Here is a 21,055-nt window from a genome sequence, read left to right as displayed (position 1 = left end):
CAACTCATCAACAGGGGGGGGGTCAGGCAGGGCGCATAGAGAAACTGGCAGTCCCAGGGGAATGAGCATGCATCCCCATGCTCCCAGGCTGGGGAAACCTGCTGGCGAACCGCCGGCATTTGGTGTTCGTCGCCGCAAACTGATAGATGTGGGGACTGCCCCATCATCGGAACAGAAGATCCACTTGGTCCTGCCGAAGCTCCCACTCGTGGCACAAGCGTAGCTCCCTGCTGAGGGAATCGGCGATTATGTTCTTCACTCCTGCCAGATGCAACGGGACAAGGATCATCCCCTGGGCAACTGCCCAGTGCCATAGGTCCTGATCTGGTGCCCCCTGCTTCCGGATGTAAAACATGGTGGTGGTGCCCCCTGCTTCCGGATGTAAAACATTGTGGTGGTGTTGTCCATGAAGACCCGTATTACCTTGCCCTTGAGGGACGTAAGGAAAGGCTTGGAGGGCCCAAAACACTGCCTGTGGCTCCAGTATGTTGATATGCAACGACGTCTCCGGTAGCCACAGCAACTTGCGTGGAGACTTCCTGCGTGAGCGCCACATTGTTCCAGGGAGGGGTCCGTCGTGACCATCTCCTGATAAGGTGGGGTCTGGAAGTCCGAGCCCACTGACAAATGCAGACACCCCACCACTGTATCACTCAATGCAAATTCTCGTCAAGAGAGATCTTGTCCTCGAAGCTTCCAGATAATTGGTGTTTAGGAACTCTTGCAGTGGCCGCATCCGCAGCCTGCACAGTCGAACGAGGTATATGCATGACGCCATGATCCTGAGTAGGGACTATGGACCTCACCCTTGCGATCTTCAGGGTCAACAGCCGGTGCACCTTGCCCAGGATGGCCCCTATCCTCCGACTGGGACGCCAGGCATGACACTTATCGAGACCCCAAAAACAGTGCATCTTGCGAATGCACCAAGCAAGACCTTGCATAGTTCACCGAGAACCCCAGCGTCGACAGCAGCTGGACGGTTGCCACCATGTGAGCGACAGTGATTTCGCTCAGATGAGCCAGTCGTCCAGGTAGGGGTAAATGTGGATTCCCTCATAGGGGCAGCTGCGCCACCAGGCACTTTGTGAAAACCCTTGGCGCCGACTTTAATCTGAAGGTAAGGGCCTTGAACTGATAGTGTTGCCCGTGGACCACGAATAGCAGAAACTTGCTGTGTCCCTTGTGAATGGGTGTGTTAAAGTAGGCATCCTCCAAGTCCAGCGACGACAGGAAATCCCCTTCCAGCTGTCCTAGCACATGCTGAAGGGTGACCATCCCAAACTTCTGGGATCTGATGTACTTTTTCAGGCGGCGAGGTCCAGGATGGGCCTCCAACCGCGAGTCTTCTTGACGAGGAAGTACCGAGAGTATGCTCCAGAGCCCCGGTGCCTCTTTGGGACAAGCTCTATTGCGCCCTTCTTAAGCATGGCCCGCACCTCCAGCAGAAGCTGAGGTACATGGTTTTCCTGCCTGGCCACGGGTGGAATGCAAGGCCACTTTCGTTGTAAATCCAGAGTGGGTCTGTGGGCCAGAGCATCCAGCACCCACCGGTGGGTGGAGATGGTCTTCCACACGCTGACTAAATTCACCAGCCGGCCTCCCACCGGGGTGCGGGCCCGGCGTCATGGCCGGTTCAATCTTGCTTTGCCGCAGAGGCGCTGCCCTGGGGACCTTGGTTACGACCTCCGAACTTGCTGTGGCCCCTGTAGGCCTCCTGGGGTGAATAGTGGGACGGTTGACTATATAAGATGAACTTCCGCCGAAGCCCTTGAAGGATCCTTGGGACTTGTCTGCGAGGACGGCCGTCGCTGTTGCAGGGTGCCCAAGGCACGGGCCGTCTCGGTGTCCGCCTTGATGGCCTGAAGGGACTTGTCCACTCTTTCCAAACAAATTATCCCTGTCGAAAGGCATGTCCAATACCTTCGACTACACCTCCTAGCAAAGGTTTGTGGCCTTCAACCATCCCTGCCGACGAAAGCAAACACCGTTGCCCATCTGGCGGAATCCTGTGTCGGCAATATCCGTGGCCACTGATGGCATGGTCCGATGCCACCACACCCTCCTGCAGGATCTCCAAAGCTTCCGCTCTCTTGTCCTCGGGAAGGAAGTCCAGGATGGGAGACACCATAAACCAGAGGGGTCCCTGTCATAGCGTGCCTCGATGGCGAGGGCCATTGGCCTCCTTGATGGTAATCGCTGCTGACGTGATGTCCGCACTGTCCGGGGGAGAGCAGGTTGTCGACGCAGAGCCAGAGTATTTCTTCCTCGCTGCTGCCGAGACTACCAAGTTCGGGGAAGGCTGGGACCTTAAACACCTGGTACTCTTTTCGTACTGGTCCCTCTTCGCCAGGGCCGAGGACGGATTCTTCATAAGGGACAGCTCCTCGTCGCACATGTCGTCCAACAGAGGGATCGACAGCACAATCTCCCTCTTTGCATCGCAGAATTGGTACAGGAACCCCCTCTTTTCCTCATGGGTCAGCTGAAACAAGTCTGAGGCCCTCGAGGTCAAGGCATGGAACAAGCCCATCTTTTCGGGTGGGGAGGCTCTGGACGGGAGGTCTCCTAACCCGCTGTGTCTGGGTACGTATCCACCCTCAGTGGAAGGGGGGCAGGTGAAAAGTCAGGGGTGTGAACTCTCCTCTTGGTGGGGGGAGGGGGGGTTCACCTGATAGCCCTGATGCCGCAGGATCTTCCAGCGCCGCAGGATCCTCCGTCGGCGGCAGGGGCATCCTCGTACGAATCTCTGAACACAAGGTGTCGAGTGCCTTGAGAATGTCCACCGAAATGTCAGCTGGGGGTTGAGGTGGAAGCTACAGAGGCAGCGGTGTAGGGTTCTCCAAGTCCTCAACGCCTTGCTCCTCCGTCTTGTCGCCACTCTCGATGTCTCCCTCGTCAGGTTCCCTCCCGTAGGCCTCGACTAATTTCTTCTCCAAAATGGTCTGGAGAGTAGAGCTCCTCAGGAGATGCAGGGCTGCCCCCCACACCTCTTATTCTCGACCAGGGGAGACTGTTTGTAAATCACCCGTAGCAGGGGCCTTGGCCTGCAGCCACTCCGTGAGACGCCTGCGCCGATCCTTCTTGGTGCGGGGGACCATCTCCTGGCAAAACGAACAGTCATCCGCCATAATAGTTTGGTTGGAATGCAGACCGAGGCACGCGGAATGCCCATCGTCCAGGTAGAAGTTCTGCAGGCCACATCCTGGACAAACGTTGAACAGATGCGTCGAGTCTTCTCTGCCATGTCCACGCGGGGTAGGCCTTGAAGATGCTTCTGTAATCCTCCAAGAACAAACTCGACGAAAAATCACCCTTGAGGTGTGCTGAAGAATCCGAAAAACAGGTCCCCACTATCGGAAGATGGATCGATGGAGCTTGAGGCTCAATTGACCAGAAAAATAGACTAGCACCCGAACAAGTGTTGCAAAACGCAGTAAAAGCTCGAGCGCTATAGCATGAGGACTCCAACACTTGAACGTGCGGTTAAAAAAAAAAAAAAAATCGGAAGATGGCTGCCAAAGGAGGGCACTCATTGGCTGGGGCAGTATGACCCAGAGACCAGTGATTGGTTGTTAGGAGAAACAGTTCAGAAGTGAAACTGAAAATGATTTTTTCTTTACCGAGGATTCCCAGCGTGACGGGGAATATTCATGAGCATGTGAATCCATGCCAGACCTCATTCTGGAGAGCCACAATTCTATAAAAACACATCACTATGCTTGAAGTTACAGACCAAAGCATGACCTTATTTGGAACACCGAAGGAACAAGTTACTTACCTTTAACTGTTCTCCAGCATGGGTCAGGCATGGATTCACATTCTCATGAACATTCCCATTCAGGCCGGGAATCCTCGGTAGAACAGGTTCACTTACAAACTGTATTTCTCCTATAAAGCAAACACTGTACTCTGGGCTGCACTGCCCCCAGCCAATGACTGCCTTCTCCCCCAAGCCCCTACCCTGGCAGCCATCTTCATATTGTGTAGCATGTAAAATGGCAGTATGACCAAGAAGAGCGGCAGGAGAGAGGGTTTGCATGTGACTTCATGCCAGACTCATGCTGGAAAATAATTGTTACAGGTAACTCGTTCCTTCTTCAGCATGGGCTCTGGCATGGATTCACATGCTAATACATAAATACATAGCAGTACAAAAATCACAACCACAGGAGGTGGAAAGGCTCAACAGAAGCAATTACTCTACCTCTGGAACCGGCTCACCTTCAAGCGAACATGTTGCGTGGCACTGCTTGGCCGACCCTGGACTCACGAGTCATAGCTGCGATGGCTCTGGTGGAGTGGTCCCTCAGATGCTGGCAGCCTGCCAACCAGTCGATGTGATGGTTCGTGGAATACGCGAACCTTGGGATAACGGGCGAGATGTACGGCGTCCATTTTACTCATCCAACATGGAGAATCACATTGCGGCAAGTTACGGTATAGCCGTTGGGTCACATGAGGAAGAGGCTGTAGCCAGGCCCCCAACTGGCGAGCAGTACTTCCGTATACATCACCTGCACATCGGTGTGTTGCTACTCTCATTTCAGAGTCCAGCCGCGCTTCGCAGACGTAAGTACGCATTCGTACCCGCTGCCTTTCCACTTCTTTCCTTGTTAGAACTAAGTGACTATCCTGTGTCTGTTTCTCCGCTCCCACTTGTTGAAACTCCCTTTACCGTTCGCTTTAGGCAATCATCAGATCGCGGCTCAGATCCTTTGCCTTCTTCTCCACCTTCTGTGGAATCAGGAGTTCTTGTGTTTACGAGACGATCCTTCATCCAGGGATATTAGGATGCAGGTCTTGGTACGATCTTTAATAGAGTCAGATTTCCTTCATTGGCATTTCTCTTGCTTTACCCGGTATTTTTCCATTCATCAATCTCCTTTCTTAATGATTCATTCATCTCTACACGGGCCATTACGCTACCTACTTCCTCCCAGTACTAGCAGGGGATCAGTCTCTTGCGTCTCCTTCAGGTGGTAAGCTTAAGTGACATTCCTTTTCAGTTAACAGGATCAGGATTGGGAGGGGAAAGACTAATTTTCATTCTTTACACTTTGTTAGGCTTTGCAATTATTCCCCCCCGTTTTCTCCAAAGCTGCCATCCAGGAACTTAATCCTCCGGTCTGCCGGGCCCGATTTAGGTGTTTCTAGGGTAAGACTTTTAGAGATTAGCCAATATCCTCTCTTTTGGTCTGTAACATCTATCCTTCGTGTCATTAATCTGTCTACTTGCACCTAGCACTTATAGATCTTGGAGATTAGGAAGTTCAACCGAAGGGATGATTATTCTCCACCGGAAACATCTCCAGGGAGCAGTCCTCAGGAAACTATGCTCTCTAGCAGCCCTTCACAGGGCTTTTTCCCCCGTAAGGGGTTGTTCCCTGGAGGCTCCACCCCTGTCGGACTCTCCAAAGTCGGATGGTGGAGGGGCTTCTAGGTATTTTCCCATTACTTCAAATGATTACAGAACCATCAATCCCAAAGGAGAGGTAGAAGTTTTGTTTGTCTGTATTGGAGTCTGAGTACATGTAATGATTTTGAAATATCACAGTCGATGACAGTGCATGACGTAGCCGGAGAGCCACCTGGAGATGGAAGCCTTCGACAAGGCATTTCCATGATTTACAGGTCCAAAGTTGAACACCGAGAAGTCTTAAATCCTTAGTTTGTGCCACATAGAATTTCAAGGCATGAGCAGCGTCCAGCGAATGCAAAGCCATCTCCACCGGCGACGACTGATTTGGAAAGAATACAACAAAAGTTAGTTGAGATGGAATTCTGAATGTACATTTTGCATAAAGGTGGGCTGCGTGCGCAGTAGCACCCTTGAAGCATGGAAAGGCAATAAGGGCCTGTATCTTTCCGACCTGCCTGGCCGAGGTGATAACCACGAGGAAAGCAGTCTTCCATGAGAGAAACCTGACCGGAGCCTGAGGCAAAGGTTCGAAGGGGCGCTCCCATAAGTTTAGTTAACATTGAGCTCCCAAGACAGGAGCCTTGACCGGTGGGAAAGTCCTGAAGAGCCCCTTAAGGAACTCCTTGACGAGCCAGAGAGACCACTGTGAAGGTCTCCCGGGGACCTGGTGTACCCATCTGTGAGCTAGGTCCTTCCAAACATGGATGAGAACCCTACCTAACAATACTGAGGCAGCATGGTGGCACAATGTTTTTGAAGAACCTGGAAAATGGCCTTGCGAAGAACCTCCACACAAAGGTATTTGGACAATTTCCACTTAATCTCCCATAAATGAACCCAGATTTTCATCAGTATGTCTATTGAGCTTTGCATTAATTTGGCAATACAACTGCAAGAACTCCACCTTACAAAATAATGTACTTGTGCATGAAGAGCAAAATACTCAAACTGGCAGCTATACACACATTGCAATTCAGGATATGGGATATATTACTCACCGGAATTGTATTTCTGATGCTTGTATCTGCTTAGATTCACATGCGGTGCATAGCCTGCCATCTAGTGGAAGCTGCAGAGTATTACAGTTTTCGAAACTCGAAAAGGGACATCGACAGGGGGTGCCAGTAATACTATCCCTAGTGTGACTTCCACTGTACCCATGATCCCTCACGCGTCAAGGTCCCTCAGATTGTTTTTTTTTTCCTGACATGAGGTAGCATGAGGTCTAGCGCGAGTACAGCTATATCCAAGCAGATACTATCAGACAAGCTCACTGTCAGGTTTCCTTCCCTTATTCAAGTTTCCTTCTCATTATTTCTCTTTATTTATCAGAGGTGATTCCCCTGTTATGAGCCAGTCGTCCAAGTAAGGGTACACTGGGATTGCATCCCTGCTCAGGTGCGCTGCCACCACCGCCAATTACTTGGTGAATACCCTTGGAGCCGAGGCTATTCCGAAGGGCAGCACCTTGAATTGGTAGTGCTGGATCGCCATCTTGAAACGCAAGAACCTTCTGGGCGCTGGAAACATTGGAATTTGAAAATAGGCATCTTTCATGTCCAGTGTTGCCATGTACACCCCTTTTTTAGAAGCCGGATTACTTCTTGTAGCGAGGTCATGAAGACATTTTGTGGCTTGACATACTTGTTGTCAAGCCTTAAATCTAATACAGGGCGCATGGTTAGATCTTTTTTGGGCACAAGGAAGTTAGTTGAGTATCTGCCCCCGTTTACCTGGTTGGCTGGGACCACTTCTATGGCGTCCTTTAATAGAAGCCCTGTAATTTCCTGTAGAAGAATCCGTTGATGATCTTCCGAGTGCACCGTTTGTTTCGGGGGATGGTTGCAAGGTTTTTGAAGAAGTTCTACACAGTATCCCCCTGCTACTGTTGACAGCACCCATCTGTCTGAGGTAATACCCTCCCATGCATGGGTGAAGTTGGAAATTCGTCCTCCTGGAGATGCATGGGAGGGTAACTGGAGCAGAATGTCACTTGCTCTGACGTGGTGTGCCATGTCGAGCTTGGCCTCTGCCCAGAGTACCACAACCTCCTTTGTCCTCTTGGTTAGCCCTGAAAGGACTGTCTCTGGTTGGTGTTCTAGGAACCCTGGCCCTGGTTGCATCCCGATCCCCTCTGGGAATTCTGCCCAAGAAAGCAGCGAAAACTGCTGTTGCCCCTTTGCCCTGTGGGTTTGTTCGTGAGTTGGCCTAAAGACGAGCGTTTCATATTCTTCTTTAGCAGTCTTCAGTGCATCTTCTACTGCCTTGCCAAAGAGCACATCTTTTTCCACCGGCATTTTAAGGTGGCCTGTGTTTCCGGTCTGAAGCCCGATTGGCGAAGCCAAGCGCGTCTCTTGATCTACCTGCGTTGTCTGCTGCGTCAAAATTTGACTTTAGAAGACAAGTCGACACTGCTCTACCATCTGCTGCCACCTGGTCTAATTGGGACTTAAGCGGCTGGGGTGCAGAATAAAGTAATGCTGAAACTTCATCCCACTTGTGGCAGTTGTAGCTTGCCAGGAGTGTAGCATTATTTGCGATGCGGGTTTGGTAGGCTGCAGAAGAGGCTACTTTCCTGCCTATTGCATAGATCTTTTTGCTCTCCTTGTCCGGAGGAGCCTCGGAGGAAGCAAGGGGAATGCCTGCTCTCTTTCGTGTGGTAGTGACCACCAGGGAGTCCGGTCTTAACTGGCCTCTTATGTAAAGAGTGTCAGAAGGTGAAGGTCTAAAAAAAAAAAAAAATGTTCAACACGTGGGTTAACGGCCCGTGTGAGGTTGGGAGGTTCCAAAGAAGGTTGGATTCTGCGTTGTACAGACTTCAAAATTGGAATAAATTGGCCCACTGTCTTTATCTCCCAACAATTGCTCAGCAAAGTCTGTCTTCTACCACCTCCTGGGTATCTATGCGGAAGTGTTCTGCCGCTTTTGTTAGAACTTCGTTGAATAAAGGTTGTCATCTATGGGGGAGTCTGCTACTGGAGGATCCGGATTAATGGGTGAATCCAAGGAGTAGATGTTGGCCTCCTGGTCTGTTGTCTTCATCGTCCCCCCCTCATAGAATTAGTCTAGGTCATCATCCATAAGTTAAGGATCAGATGCATCAATAAAGGAAACATCGTCCTGTCCTTCTAGAGCTAGAAGGGGCTGACGTTTGGGGGGGGGGGGGCAAAAGGCATAAGGTGTTCAGAGTGTTTTTGAAGAAGTTACTGTCAGGGTCCGGCTTGACTGAATTCCACAGGAGCTGATGCTGGCCCCACAGACCCTCACCAGGAGTTCACCTCTCAACCCTTAAATATAAGCTGAGCTGAAAACCCCAAGAAAGGGAAAGAGGAATTTGGAGAAAATAATGGAGACACTGCAGCCCTGCAACCGTCTGGTAGGCTCTGGTATATATGGTAAACAAATACACCTGGTTACTTATATAAAATTATTCTAAATAAACTCTGAACTCTTTACCCTCAGTAAGAGACTTAGAGGCTAGTAAACTGTGTGGAATATCTTGTAAATAATATCTTGTGTAGTGCATATAGTTCAAGCCACTCAAGTCTCTTTAGAATCCTAAAGTGATGGCCCTTGCAAACCCCTTTCAGAACTAGATATTCTCCTTGCTTCAAAGTTCTTTTAACTCTGTAGTTTAATGCTTTTGTAAAATGCAGTCTCTGAAGTATTGAATTCCATTAGCATACATTTCATTAAATATTCTTTAACTTTCTGGAATGTTGTTTTTTCCTTCTGCGTGTGACTCGTTTCCTTATTTACACAAGAACGTATAGTTTCTTCCTTGATAAGCGTGTGCGTTAAACACGTGAAATCAGAAGGCGTGAAAAATGGTCCTCGCGTTTAAAATACACGCGATTCTTTACCAAACCCGCTCGTGTGAAAAAATACGTAAACGCGATAAAAATAACACGCGCTAGTTAAAATGGACTCGGGCTCTATCGCTACCGCACTCACGCGGAGAAACGAAACGTAATTCACGGAAAATAGTTCACGCGTTAAAAACAACTCGTGCTTAATCAAAATGGACTCAGGCTCTATCGCAAACCAACACGCGCTTTCTCATGAGACGTCTTTCACGTTAAAAATGTACACGCGCTAAAATTCACTTGCGCATTTCATTTGGGCACGCGCTCTATCGCAAACCAACACGCGCTTTAAAAAAAAAAAACGTAAACGACGACTTGCGAGCTTGCGCACACATTAAACAGTCTTGAAGAACATTACACGCAGTTAATTAACTTTAAACTTCTACGCACTATCTTCAAGCTTGTTTTCCTTATAATAACTTTAACTGTAAATGTCTCTTTTCTCAAATAATTTTGAAACTTGTTAACTCTAAGTTTTCTTATAAAAGAAAATGAAGGTTCAATGTGACAATCTTAAAATCTTTAAAAGAACGATCCCACTTGATGTCTTCTTGTTCAAACTGGATCAGCTAACGATATTCTTAATTCTTTGGTAGATTTTCTGAGCTCTGAAAAGGCCTTACTTAAAGGAGCTTAACTAATGTACAACCAGCCACTGAATTTCTATGGGTGAAAGGCAGTTTAGAATCTTGCTCACCTCCCAAGAATCAAACCCATTGTCCTTTCCACCAATCGGGCAAATTAAAACATCATTGTTCCTTTAACCAATCAGATTAAGTTTTTCGCTCCATCTTGACTTGGGCAAGCACAATGTTAATTCTATGTACAAACTCTTCCTGTTACTAACCCAGCCAGCTCTGAAAGCACAACTAACCCAGCCAGCTCTGAAAGCACAATGTTAATCCTGTTACTCTTCCTGTTACTAACCCAGCCAGTCCTGACAGTTACCAATGAAGGACATCCTACGCATAACCCTGTCGATGTCCTCGGCGGACCAATCTTTCGAGCTTGGAAAGACAGTTTTGGGCTCAGTCAGGAAGGGCCATGTCTACATTAGTGGGTGGGATAAGCTTAAGCTTAGGCCTAGGGTCTTTAGGGCAGCTTTCTGGATGGGAGGACATGTGTTTTATGGTGTTTGTATCCACCCTGGGTCCCAGAGTGACTTCTTGAGCCCTGACGTCTTACTAACAGAAGCATGTTAAATTTCATGTGTGGGGGCCGAGGTTTCGTCTGCAGACTAATGGGCCTTGGATGCCGTTTTCTGCAAGGCACCCTTGCCGTCTTAAAGTCTTTCGATGTTTTACCGTCTTTCGACATCTTATTTCTCACATGCGGCGATCTAGATTGCCCAGAGGACAGGGATTCGGTTGACCGTTTTCGGGGTGCCGAGTGTTGTAGAGTACTCAAAGAATGTAGACTGGGAGTGGTGTCCTTTGTGGTGTGTGCAATGGTTGTGCTACCGCCGCCGCTTATTGTCCCCACAACATGGGCAATGGCCTGTCCTACGGGGTCGTGGGCTTGCTCTCGGTTAACATCAGCTACTCTGGTGCCCTCGCCGTCTGAAAGTGCGGCGTCGCTGCCATCGCTGAAGATTCCCTCCACGCTCATGGCCTCGAGTAGCCTGGCGTGGTGGGCCCAGCACTAGTTGAACCGTCTTTTAATGTCTTGGGCTTGACGACGTCTCGATGTGATCTCTCGGGAGACACAAGCTACACACAAGATGTGTGTCTACCCAGGAGAATTTACGGTTGCAATTGGGGCAAAACTTAAATGTGGTGTTCTCCATAATACTGGGTAAGGGCAATGGCAGTTGGGCGAACAAAGTGTAGGGAGGTGAGAATATGCATTCTACAAATGGCCTAACAACGGCCGGCCACCCCCCCCTCTCCCTACTGTCTGGGCACCGGGGCACGGGGCGGCCTTCCAAGGCCGCTCAGTCCGTCGCGATTATTCTTAACGGTAGTCTTCTTTCCGATTCTTCGGCGTAGTGTAACAAGGTCGAAGAAAGGATAGAAAAACTCTATTTCAACAAAGTCAATGGCTAATTTGCCAAAAATAACTGCTATACACGTCCGTCTAGCATGGAAAAAAAAAAAACAATCTGAGGGACCTAGACGCGTGAGGGATCATGGGTACAGTGGACGTCACACTAGGCATAGTATTACTGGAACGCCCTGTCGAAGTCCCTTTTCAACAACTAATACTCCGCAGCTTCCACTAGATGGCGGGCTATGCACAGCATGTGATTCTAAGCAGATTAACAAACATCAGAAGACAATGCATTACTTACCGTAAAAGCATTTCTGATGGTTGTATCTGCTTAGATTCACATGCTGTGCATAGGTCCGACATCCAGTGGTCACTGCGGAGTATTGCATTTTGTTTTTCGGAGTCGAAAAGGGGACGTCGACAAGGCGTGTCTGTAACACTATCCCTATAGTGACGTGTGTTGTACCCACAATCCCTCACGCGTCGAGGTCCCTCTGTTTGTATTTTTCTGCCCTGAGGGAGCCTTCTAGACGTGAGTGAGTACAGAAAAGAGAGAAATATAGAAAGATGTCTATGTTCCTTCCATCCGAGCGGGGAGGAAGGGTGAGGCGCATGTGAATCTAAGCAGATACAACCATCAGAAATGCTTTTACGGTAAGTAATGCATTGTCTTCTGATGTTTGTTAATCTGCTTAGAATCACATGCTGTGCATAGACTAGCGAGCAGTACCCGGAGTTGGCGGTGGGTTATGAGAAGGAACAGTAGAGAAAAGATGTCTTAATACTGCTTGTCCCACCTGGGAGTCAGATCTAGAGTGTGCATCTAGACAGTAGTGTTTTGTAAAGGTGTGCACAGAACTCCAGGTAGCCGCTTTGCAGATGGACTCAAGGGGAACATTTGCAATGAATGCTATGGACGCCCCCGTGCCTCGAGTAGAATGTGCTCTTGGCCTAAAGGGCAGTTCTCTCTTAGCAAGAGTATAGCAGAGTGAGATGCATTGGACAATCCATCTAGAAATAGTGGACTTTGAAACTGCATCCCCTTCTCTTCCTGCTGCCACCGAGACGAAGAACTGATTAGTCTTCCTCAGTGATCTGGTTCTTTCCATGTAGAACATGACCGCTCTGCGCACATCTAGTGTGTGCAGAGTCCTTTCTCCCAAGTTGGAAGGATTTTGAAAGAACGCTGGTAGTTCTATAGACTGGTTTACATGGAATTTTGAGATGAATTTTGGAGCAAACCTTGGGTGAGTGCGTAGAACCACCTTATCTTTGTGAACTGTAACAAAGGGGTCTGGAACAGAAAGAGCCTGTAGTTCACTTACTCTCCTGATGGAGGGGATAGCTATTAGGAAAGCAGTCTTGAGAGTGAGGTCTGTAAGAGTTGCTTTGTGCATGGGTTCAAAAGGTGATCCCATGAGTTTTGTAAGTACCACGTTAAGGTCCCATCCGGGAGCTGGGTCAGCTATCGGGGGGGTGTATTCTTTTAACTCCTTCCATGAAGGCTTTTATAACAGGGATCTTCCACCACGACACTTTGAGTTGGGAAGTGGTGTATGCAGAAAGTGCCGCTAGGTTGACTTTAATGGAATTGAACACTAGACCTGAATCTAATAAATGGGTCAGGTATAGAACAATATGTGTGGGAGAGCAGTCAATTGGGTTGATGCTCTTTCCTCTGCACCAGATGACAAATCTCTTCCATTTGCTAGAATAGCAGTGGCGAGTGTTAGGTTTTCTGGCTTCCCTGAGGATGTCCATGCATCTCTGCGGGAGCTGTAGGTGTCCAAATTCTACGACCTCAGGAGCCAGGCTGCTAAGTTCATGTTCTGGGGGCATGGATGCAGCGTCCTGCCCCTGTCTTGTGACAGCATGTTGTACGGGCAGGGGAGTTTCACTGGGGGAGATAGAGACATCTCCATCAAGTGAGCGAACCATGGCTGTCGGGCCCACATTGGGGCCACCAGTATCATGGTTACTTGTTCCTGGTGCATCTTGTGCACCACCTTGTTGAGAAGGGGAGTCGGGGGGAAAAGCGTAAACAAATTTCCCTGACCATGGAATCGACAGACCGTTCCCCTTGGATTGGTTTTGGGGGTACCTGGAGGCGTAGCTTTGGCATTGTGAGTTCTCCAGGGTTGCGAACAGGTCTATTTCTGGAAATCCCCATTGCATGAAGACGTCGAAGACGATGTCTTCGTGCAGTCGCCATTCGTACTCTTCGGGCAGGGGGAAATCTCTGCTGAGTTTGTCTGCCAGCAGATTGAGTTCCCCTGGTACATGTGACAGGAGGAACATTCTGTTTGAGAGCCCACTTCCATATGTTCTGGGCCAGTTTGGACAGGCCTGGAGAGTGGGTTCCCCCTGCTTGTTGATGTAATACATGGCTGTGGTGCTGTCTGTAAGGACCATCACTGTCTTGCCTTGTAGGTGTTCCTGGAAGGCTTTTAGCGCCTTGAACACCGCTAGTAGCTCCAGAAGATTGATGTGTTTGGATGCTACGCTCGGAGTCCACTCTCCGTGAGCAGTCTGATGGGATAGGTGAGCCCCCCATCCTGTGAGTGATGCGTCTGTGGTTAGAGTGGCTTCCGCCGCGGGTGTGGCAAAGGGTTTCCCTTTTTCTAGGTTTTCTTTTGTCCACCACCGTAGCGAGAGAACTAAGGCCTGCGAGACCACTAATAGATCGTCCCATAGTCCGCTGGCCTGACACCACTGGCTGTTGAGCCACTCTTGCATAGGGCACATGCGCAGGCGCGCGTGAGGTACCAAATAAATACACGACGCCATCATGCCTAGCAAGCGCATTGCTTTGCGTACCGTCACCTCTCGACCGGACACATATTGAGGGATCTGAAACATGTTTTGAACCCTCTCTTTGGAGGGGAAGACGAGGCCGTCCTTTGTTTGAATTAGAGCCCCTAGGAATTGTTTGATTTGGCTGGGGTCTAGGCTGGACTTCTTTTCGATGGAGAAGCCCAACTGGATCAAAAGGTCTACCGTCTTTTGGGTATTGGAGAAGCATGTTTCGTAAGAATCCCCTGTTATGAGCCAGTCGTCGAGGTAAGGGTAAACTGGGATGGACAACCTGCGCAGGTGGGCCGCTGCCACTGCCAGTACCTTCGTGAATACCCTCGGTGCTGATGCTATGCCGAAGGGTAGCACTCTGAACTGGTAGTGTTTGCCCTCTATCATGAACCGGAGGTACTTTCTGTGCGCTGGCAACATTAAAATATGAAAGTATGCATCTTTCATGTCCAATGTTGTCATGTAATCTCCGTGATAGCAGTGGGATCACTTCCTGTAGGGTCACCATACGAAACTTTTGGGGTTTGATAAACTTGTTCGCTGGGCGCAGATCTAATACAGGGCGCATGGTTAGATCCTTTTTGGGTACAAGGAAGTACACTGAATAAATACCTTCCGTTACCTGAGATAGAGGCACGACCTCTATGGCTCCCTTCTCCAGCAGTTGCTGTACTTCTTGTAGAAGGATGGCAAGATGTTCCGGTGACATGCGTCGTCCCCTCGGGGGTCTGTATGTTGGGGAACTGTTGAATTCGATGCAGTATCCGTGGGCTACGGTGGAAAGTACCCAGCGGTCTGACGTTATACCCTCCCATGCTGGAAGAAAGGATGTTATCCGGCCCCCGACCGGCGTTGCATGGGAGGGGACGCGAATCTTCGCGTCACTTGGTGTTAGGGGCTTGGGAACCTCTGGGGGTGGACCCTCGCCCTCTTCCTTTGCCCCGACGCTGTCCTCTTTGACTGTACTGGCCACTACTGGTCTGGAAGTTGGTGGCAGGGTACTGTTGCTGCTGGTTTTGTTGTTGGCGTTGGCCACGAAAAAGGCGTTTATTGCCATATCCGCGCCTGGTAGCGGGCTTAGAGATTTGGTCAAGAGTTTTGATTGTATCTAACTCTTTTTTAGCCATCTCCAGAGCCTCATCCACCGCCTTCCCGAAGAGGTTGGAGTCTTCAACAGGTTTATTTATTAAAGACGCCTGTGTCTCCGGTTTGAACCCTGAGTTGCGCAGCCATACGTGTCGTTTAAGGACTATTCCCTGAACTAGGGAACGTCCCGCAGTTTCTGCCGCATCCAGAGAGCTCTTCACAAAACTCTGGTTGACCTGGGTTCCTTCGCCAATAGTTGAAAGCAGGCGTGTACGTAATGGTTCCAGCGCTTCTTCGGCGTCTTTGCGCAGTTTAGCCCACTGCGCGTCCGCATAGCTCGCGAGCAAAGAATTGTTGGCAATTCTTGCCGAAAAGGCGGCCGAGGATGTAATTCTTTTAGCAAGGGCATATAACCGCTTGCCCTCCTTGTCAGGTGGTGCCTCACTAGTGGAAAGTGGTACCCCTGCCCTCTTTCTTGTGTTGGTTACTACCAGGGAATCCGGAATGGAATGTCCCCTGATGTACAGCGGGTCTGAGGGTGAAGGAGTGAAAAGTTTTTCAATTCTAGGATTGACCCCTCCGATTAGTGCGGGTGTGGACAGCGAAGGGATGATGATTCTCCTCACCGAAGCGAGGAGGGGAATTGTCTGACTGACCGGGGGTTTCTCCTTAATTACCCTTTCTACAAAGTCTAATTCAGGAGAGAGCTCCCCAGTGTCTAGTTCGAAGTGTGCTGCTGCTCTGCGCAACAGGGCATTAAATGTGGATTGATCGTCGATGGGAGACGTGTTTCTAACCGGTGAAATGTCAGGAGGATTTAGATTCAGGACATCAGTGTCGGAATATATTGATGGTGATTGCCAGGGGTGAGAAGGTCCTTCTGGATTTTCTCCGACGCCTTCTCCTACCGAGTCTGGGCTGTCCTCCAGACCTTCCTCCTGGTTCCGTCCGTCTTCCTCGTCCATAAAATCATCCTCTTCCTCAAAATAATGTTCTTCCCCAGTGAGGTCATACACACTGTGGAAGTCTGAGGCTGTGTCCTGGTGGGGATTGACTAATCTTGGAATTTTGGCCCTGGGGTCCTCCTGAGGCCCTTCTCTTATTCTCTTTGGAGTGGGAGGGTTTTGGGCATTCATAAACCTCTCCATCCTTTCCATGCAGAGATGGAGCCTTTCCATGGTTTCATGGGGTACCCCTGAGCGGTCTAGCGGGGGAAAATTGGTATCTTGTAGCTGAACACGGCTCGACCTCTCCCATAGCGTCGAGGAAAGTGTCCCGTCGCCTTCCGAAAAGCCTTCCGGTGTGTCTTTCGACCTTTGCGTAGCGCTCGACGTGTCTTTCGGCGTACGCTTTTGGGCGTCGGCTACCACGATCCTCGCCAAGCTCTCAGCGACTCGTTTGTCAGCGGGGAGCTGTGGTTTCGACGTTATGGGTGTCGAACGCTCTACGGCGGCATGCGCTTTCTGCTGATGCGCTCCGGCCGATGATTTGGGGGCGGCGCCCTTCTTTGCCGAAAGCCCAGTCGCTGGTCGTGGCTGCGAGAGGGGCTTCGAACCCGAACGGTCCGAGGAGGCCGCCGGTGAAACCTGCGTCTCCTTGGGCGCTGATGCTCTTTGCCTTTGGCAAAGAAGAGCCATGTGTTGTGTGCTTATGTGTGGTCTTGTGTGCATCAGTGTCGCCGGGGTGTTCATCCCCATAAGCAGGGCGTGAGCCGAGCCCGTCGGGGCCGGGGACAGACGACGAAGCGCGTGTGCGCTCTCTAGGGGGGTTTACGACTTCCGTAGCGGAGGTCGTGGTATCACGTTCCTCGTCACTGTCGGAGGTAGCGACGGTTGGTGGAGCGTCGGCCTTCGACATAGAGTAGGCCGCCCACCTTTTGACCCTACGGTCTTTTAGAGTCTTCGGCTTAAGAAGCCGACAAGCCGTGCAACCCTCCTCCTTGTGATCGAGGGGCAAGCAGCAGTTACACCGTGAATGCTTGTCCTTCCAAGTAAACTTGCCCTTGCAAAGCGGGCAAAACCTAAAGGGTGTCCTCTCCATAGCTGAGGCAATAAAACGTGATAACCACCCCAAGGGAAAGAAAGGGGAAAAGGAAAGGCATTCTCAGAAAAGAATTAGAGATGTCCCACGACCCCACCTCTCCCTACTGTATTTGGCCTGCGAGGCCAGGCCACGTGTTCGGCAACGCCGAAGGATCTCCTCCGCTCGTCCCCTCCGTCGAAGATCTTGCTCGGCGGAGACAGCTTCACAACTGCGTTGAGGGGAGGATCGATATGTTCTATATTAATATAGGAAAACGACCAAAGGTCGAGGAGATGAAATCTGCAATGTCTCTCGAGGAGCTCCGCGTAAAGGCGACCAGTATCTGGGCGGAAAAAAACAATCTGAGGGACCTTGACGCGTGAGGGATTGTGGGTACAACACACGTCACTATAGGGATAGCGTTACAGACACGCCTTGTCGACGTCCCCTTTTCGACTACGAAAAACAAAATGCAATACTCCGCAGTGACCACTGGATGTCGGACCTATGCACAGCATGTGATTCTAAGCAGATTAACAAACATCAGAAACAGTGTTTATATATGCTGCACCGAGGAGATTCCACATACAGATACATAATTCAGCCCATCTTTAAGAAAGGCAAGACACCTTAAGCCTAGAAGAGGTCACTTCTCGCTAGAAAAGTCAACGTATGTTTCCATTTCACAAGGACAGATTTCCAATTTGATTTTAGGATCTAAACCTCTTACCAATTGGCTCTTCTTCCAAAGCTTTATTAATGTACTGTAGTGCAGCCTTCTTCTCAGCATCCAGGTCTTCAGCAGTAATACTGTAGCCCAATTGTGGTGGTGGTGGCTGTTAAAAGGGGGCGAGGGAGTGCATGATAAGATAGTTTATATAGTGCCTATACAAAATGCGTTTCAAAGCACTTCATGGCAAGGGAGGGAACAAGAGAAAAATATGAACATTCTTACAGGCCATGAACAAGAATGTGAAAAAACAAGAATGTGAAAAAACAATCATACTCGGCCTAGCGACATTTCAGATAGTGCAAGTGCTAAGACACAAAGAGGAAGGAAATGGGAAACAGACAGGCGACGACCGTACTAGGCCCGACGACATTTCTGGTAGAGCCGCAGAATTATACAAGGTGAGGTAGAGGGGTGAGAGGAGCAAAACAAGAGACTATCGTACTTGGCCTGTCGACATTACAGATAGTGCGGGATGGGGTGATAAGTAAGAAGGAGGTGAGGAGACCAAAGTTACTATCATAATAGGTCCAGGGAGTAATCAAAGAGTAAGTGCATAGAAAAAAGTAAGAGATGGAGAGAGAGGAGGGGGGGAAGGGAGGAGGGGGAAGGGGAGAGTGGAGAAAGGAGCAGAAAAAATAGTGACAAGCAGATGGGAGAGCGAAAACAGTTGCAGAGGTCAGTGAGGCAAGTAATATTGCAAAGGAACAAAAAAAATCTAAACAAAGTAGGCAAGGCTTCAAGAAGCATGATTCAGGGCCAACCTGAGCGGGAGATCCAGGGAATCCAAGCTGGATTTAAGGTCACAACTAAGGCAGTCATTACATATACCATTGCCACTGGTCAATATACCAATTCCCAGCCTTAGAAAATCGCCACAATTCTCTGTTAAAACTGATGCTGAAGACAACTAAACACTATTTTGGATTACACAAAACAGAACGTTCAAGTACTTAGTCGTTAGCCCTACAAAATATCCACCAAAAATATTGCCATACATATGGCTGTCTGTCTCGCCATAGGTGATATTTTTGGGGAGGATATTGTGGGCGCGGGGGGTGTCCCACGGACATTTTAAAATGCAAAGGTTGCGGGGGTGTCCCCCACAGGGTCCATATCGCTGCAAAAATATGTCAATATTTTTGTATCGCAATATTTTTGCGGGGATATCGACACATGGAACCCTTGAGTCGAAGTACACTACAGCAGTATACATTACAAAAAACTGCCTAGGCAGACCCTTCTCACTTTTCTAGCCATGTAGGATTTTGAACTGGTGGTAAACTCAGTACTTTAGAACGCTAGACGGTTAGGGGTAAAAGGGATCCCTATACAAGTCTTGTTCAGAATCCACACTACAAATCTATGAAGTAATACTTACTCAGAGAAATTACTTAAGTATTCACATGGGAGAGCAGGATTTAACACGAAAACTAAGCCCCTGCAGCAACCACGATTCAGAACACCATCTTAAGATACCAGACCTACATGGATTAAATTCACCCATGTTAAGATGGATTTCTAGAATGTGGCTTGGTGGAAAGATTCTAAGAGGCTGCAGAAGGTCAACCAAACCCAATCAAGTCAAGTGTGGAGAGTGGTCAAGGCTTAGTCCAAAGGAAAATGAGTGGGGTCAGGGGTCCACAACGAGTCACCACAGTGAAGCACTGTTAGGGGAGTTTTCCTCAAGTCCGCTGTGAATTAAGCCTTTATAAAAAAAATACCATTGGTTCTTAGATCACCAACTCTTACCAGTCTGTACTACTCACGGAAACTTGGTAGAGTGGCAGAGCAGTCACGCTTATAAGAGGAAGATGTGAGCTTTAGGCAAGTACGCTGAATCAATCTAGTAATGCAATTCAAAGTAATACTTACACATAAATGTATATTATATACACACACACGATAATCTTAAATACTTATTACATTGCAACAAAACCTATAGAAATAGGTAGTTTGTAGTTGCTTGTGGTTACAATTGTTAGCGTTTGACACTGACCGGTCTACCGTATTATCGGTATTGGTACTACCGCACACTTGCATATAACAGAATACGGTAATTACATTTAGTTAGAAAAACCACACAAGACACTCTTTTTGGAAGGAAAGGAACAAGTTACATGCCTGTAACTGTTACATGGGTCTGGCATGGTTTCACATGCTCATGAATATTCGGTCATCAGGCTGGGAATCCTCGGTAAAAGAAGTTTCACTTTAGTTTATAAATTGTCTCCTATAAACTAATCACTGAGCTCTGGGTCACACTGCCCCCAGCCAATGACTGTCCTCTCCAAAAGCCCCTCTGGCAGCCATCCAAGTAAAGTGGCAGTATGACCAAGAGTCGCAGAGATGCAGGCGGGAGGGTTTGCATGTGAATCCATGCCAGACCCATGTAGAATTTCATGAAGGTGTGCATAGACCTGCATGTAGCAGCCCTGAAGATGTCCAGCGGGGGCAGACCTGACAGGAACACCGTTGCAGAAATCGCTCGGGTAGAATGGGCTCTCGGACGGCCAGGCAGCGGTTGGTTTGCCAACTGGTGACAGAGTGATGCAGCTGGAGAGCCACCTGGAGATGGAAGCCTTGGACAAGGCCTCTCGACGGTTCACAAGACCAAAGTTCACAAAATGCTGAGAAGTCTGCCGGAAACACTTTGTGCAGGCCACATTAAACTTCAGCGCTCGAGCAACATCCAGCAAGTGCAAAGTCCTTTCAGCCAGCGACAAAGGTGTAGGAAAAAACACCAAGAGCTTGTTGAGGAAATTCCGATGGATCCTTGGGCATGAAGGTGTGCGCCTGCAGGAACACCTGCGTCTCGTAGAAAGTTAAATAAAGCCACTTGCAGGACATGGCCTGGATCTCACCTACTCTCATGGCAGAGAGGATGGTCACAAGGAAAGCGGTCTTCCACGACAACGTAAGCGGAGCTTGATGCAATGGCTCGAATGGGACCACCCCCCCACTCCCCATCAGGCTAATCAGCACCACGGTGAGTTTCCATGCCTAGGCAGGTGCCTTCAGGGGCAGGAACGGAACAGGCCTTTGCTGAACTCCACTAAATGACCAAAGAAGACCGCCCCGGAGACCTGGTGTAGTGGGAGATAGCCGCCTGATGCACCTTGGAGGCATGTGCCA

The 21,055-nt window shown here is 49.2% G+C and overlaps 1 protein-coding gene across 3 annotated transcripts in view; it reads right to left on the bottom strand.

Moving 5' to 3' along the window:
* The window catches only part of POM121C (POM121 transmembrane nucleoporin C), a 236,358-nt gene that overhangs the window by 131,966 nt on the left and 83,337 nt on the right, over positions 1-21,055 (bottom strand). For all 3 annotated transcript variants that reach the window (XM_069614776.1, XM_069614775.1, XM_069614777.1), the window contains exon 9: positions 17,921-18,026. In XM_069614776.1, coding sequence (XP_069470877.1) covers positions 17,921-18,026 — 106 coding nt within the window. The remainder of the gene's footprint in view (positions 1-17,920; positions 18,027-21,055) is intronic.

Source organism: Ambystoma mexicanum, chromosome 9 (genome assembly GCF_040938575.1).
Source record: "Ambystoma mexicanum isolate Mex_15411 chromosome 9, UKY_AmexF1_1, whole genome shotgun sequence".
NCBI classification, from domain to species: Eukaryota; Metazoa; Chordata; class Amphibia; order Caudata; family Ambystomatidae; genus Ambystoma; species Ambystoma mexicanum.
The sequence above is the reverse complement of the archived record's forward strand: the minus strand, read 5'-3'. Positions and strand labels throughout refer to the sequence as shown.